The sequence below is a fragment of the Elaeis guineensis genome, chromosome 3 (genome assembly GCF_000442705.2).
Source record: "Elaeis guineensis isolate ETL-2024a chromosome 3, EG11, whole genome shotgun sequence".
In the NCBI taxonomy this organism is placed as follows: Eukaryota; Viridiplantae; Streptophyta; class Magnoliopsida; order Arecales; family Arecaceae; genus Elaeis; species Elaeis guineensis.
The window spans coordinates 90,523,376-90,526,517 of record NC_025995.2 but is presented as its reverse complement, the minus strand read 5'-3'; the positions used below and the strand labels follow the sequence as shown (position 1 = coordinate 90,526,517).

Below are 3,142 nucleotides of genomic sequence, written 5' to 3'. Positions count from 1 at the left end.
ATATTGTTAACCAAAAAAAAAAAAAAAGGGGAAAAAAAAAGTTCCCAATCAAAATCCAAACTACTTTGATGATGAACCCTGCCAACAAAACACAATTTAACTCCAAATTTTTCAATCCAAACAAATTACCAGAGGTTAGTTGCATTGTTGATTCGATGAACCTCTAGGTTGAATTGAGTGATTAGTTTTAGACAATAGAAAAAAATGGTTATCTAGTCTGAGAGCCCTAAGAAGGTTTGGCCTAGGCTCAAAGTGGGTTAGCAAGTTGGCTGTTATATAAATTTGAATGGGCTTCCACAGGGTTGGGTAACCAAGATAGAGTTTTTGTACAAGCAATCCGAGTTAGGCACATGCGATCCAAATCAACTAAAATTAAGGGTGGAATTAGGTTGATTTCAGGTTCATCTACATCAAAGTTGCACCTTTGAACTTCCAAGAGTTTCGGAACAACAAACAGTTTTCTTGTTAAATGCTTTACTAGCAAAAGTTTTATTTTTAAAAGCTCTACTACTAACTGCAATCCTAAATAAGATCTTATTCTAGTTTTGGAGAAGGAAAAGAATCAAACCTGCCTGTAGTTGGAAAGCTGGTAGGTGGATCAACTTCAGCCAAACTTTCCTAATGGGCAAGTCCACAGCAATGGTTTGAAATGTAAATTTTCTCCTTCTGCAGGTTGTTAAGATAAAAGGCAGCTTGAACAAAGAGAACCCACCCTTTCCTCCTTTTTCCATATGTATCTTTGTTTTCTTTTCTTTTTTTTTTTTTTTTGGTAACAGTATCCTTGTTTCCTTTGTTGTGCTGTGCATGACAGCAATGTAACTTTGCACTCCAATGTTTACCTGCTCGCCTGCTCAACCTCTCCATTGTCTTAAATCCTTTATTTTCTTTCAAAAATTACAAAATGACCATAATTATTGACGGTAGTTTACAGCAAAGTAGACGAGATAGCGAGCACTTTAGCCAATTTTTTAAATTCATAATTAGTAATATGAATCATAAAATATCACATGAACACATCTATTCTTTTAAATCAGGTTTCGTATAAATATGCTGCTATATCTAATGATGAGTAAATATCAAAGTGTTGCATGGTGAATAATGTCACTCTCATTATAACAATTTAACGATACTAGGAGAAAGTGTATGGTGATTTATGACATTTATAGGTGAAGAGATAATTATGTTCAATGAGATCATTTATCATAATTTTGTTCAACAAAATTATCTTGAGTCAAATCTTTTTTTTAATCTATAACTCTTAAAAAAATTAATATAATATGAAGATCAGTATGGATGTATCTTTAGTCCAACATTGACCATGCACCGGATGAATCTTAAGTATTTATAAAAAATCAAAAAACCTAAATAACGTCTAGTTTTTTCAAGTGAGGTCTTGAATTATTAACAATAATATTAGAACAAATTGGCTCATAGCTTATAAGAGCTAGAAGATACTATAGTATGGATTTATTAGGTTGATTATGAGTTAATCATGATGTTTGGAATTGGATTTGTGCTATCCATAATTAGATTTGAGTATATTTAGACTATTAGCTTAGTGAGAATAATAGCGAAGCTTTTAAGGATTGCTTGTGTTGAGTTCTATATTGATCATATATTAAATAGATTTTAGCACTTATACTGAATTAAGAAATCTAAATTTGTCTTTTTGACCGAGATTCTAGATTGCGATATGTACATTGGTTTTTACATAATTAATGCACCAAAATTTCAATTAAAAGTTATAACATGTGGGAAGAAAAGGTAGAATGATCATAATAAATCATATACCAAATACATTTTGAGTTAGTTTATCAACGCGTAACGATGATTGCATGAAAAACACCGCTAAGCAAAAGATGGTGGATTAGCGAACTTATTTTACTTAAAATAATGAACGAAGAAGGAGAGTCTTGTAAGTTAAGATTTTTTTTTTTACAGATTAGCCCTTGAAATCTTCTCTCGTTATATATATTTATTATTATTTTTTTATTTTTATATAAAAATTTTTGTAAAGTTCTCCATTCATACAAATGGTTTTTTTCATTGGTTTTCGCTGACGAAACTCTGATTAAGTTAACCAAAGACAAAAACATCCCAGGTTTAACTGTGAATGAGGCTCGATATTTGCCTCTCCCCTCATCTTCTCCTCTTTCTTGTTTGGATCTTAATAGCTAGGAGGACCAATGACGAGAAGCCACTAGTTAAGAGATGGTTTAAGCATGATAATTGGGGGTAAAAATATTAAAAAATACAAAATCAATATCATCAGCAGAATATAGGCCAAATATTTATTTTCAATTTCAGGAATTTAAATTAAACTATGGAAAATATAGGAATTAATAAAACTCCTACAAATTATGTTGTTATATGACATAATCATAAAACCAAATGTGTAATTATGATAAAAGCCAAGGGCACTAAATTAAACAAGATTACCCACCCCACTCTCCCAACCTCCGGTCTCGGCATATTTATCGCCTTCCGAGATCCGTCTCTCCCCACTTCCCTTCGCAGCGGTCAGCTTCCGAGTTTCCGGGTATCAGCTTCCCGATTGCTTTGCTTCTCCCTGTACTTCGCCACTTTGCCCCTCCATTTACTCTACGCCAGGATGATGCACATGACTTTCTACTGGGGCAAAACGGTAACTATCCTCTTCGACTCGTGGCGCACCGAGTCGTGGCTGGGTTATGCCCTCAGCCTCCTCGCCCTCTTCCTCGCCGCCGCCTTCTACCAGTACATGGAGGCCCGTCGGATCCGCCTCAAGATTTTCGTCCGATCCAAGCCCTGTCCATCGCCGCCGTCCGTCGAGACCGCACTCCTCCTCCCAGCCGCCCCCGCCCGGCCGTGGGCTCCGGCGAGGCTCGCCTCCTCCATCCTCTTCGGGATCAACTCGGCCATCGGGTACCTCCTTATGCTTGCCGTGATGTCCTTCAACGGCGGCGTCTTCATCGCCGTCGTCGTGGGGCTCGCCGCCGGGTATCTGTTATTTAGGAGCGGAGGGGAGGAGGAACTGTTTGCGTTGGAGAACCGCTGTGCTTCCGCTTGATCGGAACCTAATCGTTTGGTATTTGCCCTCAGTTGTACTTTTTCTTACTGTCCTTTTGGATTTTGTCTATAGAAATTGTGAATTATGACCCGA

At 37.0% G+C, this 3,142-nt stretch overlaps 1 protein-coding gene across 1 annotated transcript; it reads left to right on the top strand.

Moving 5' to 3' along the window:
• The first annotated feature begins 2,386 nt into the window (after positions 1-2,386).
• LOC140856499 (copper transporter 5.1-like) lies at positions 2,387-3,142 on the top strand. The gene has a single exon (XM_073253954.1). The coding sequence runs from the start codon at positions 2,402-2,404 to the stop codon at positions 3,047-3,049; it is 648 nt and encodes a 215-aa protein (XP_073110055.1). The 5' UTR covers positions 2,387-2,401; the 3' UTR covers positions 3,050-3,142.

Coding starts and splice junctions, on each gene's coding strand:
- LOC140856499 (XM_073253954.1), top strand. CDS start 2,402: ATGATAAAAGCCAAGGGCACTAAATTAAACAAGATTACCCACCCCACT.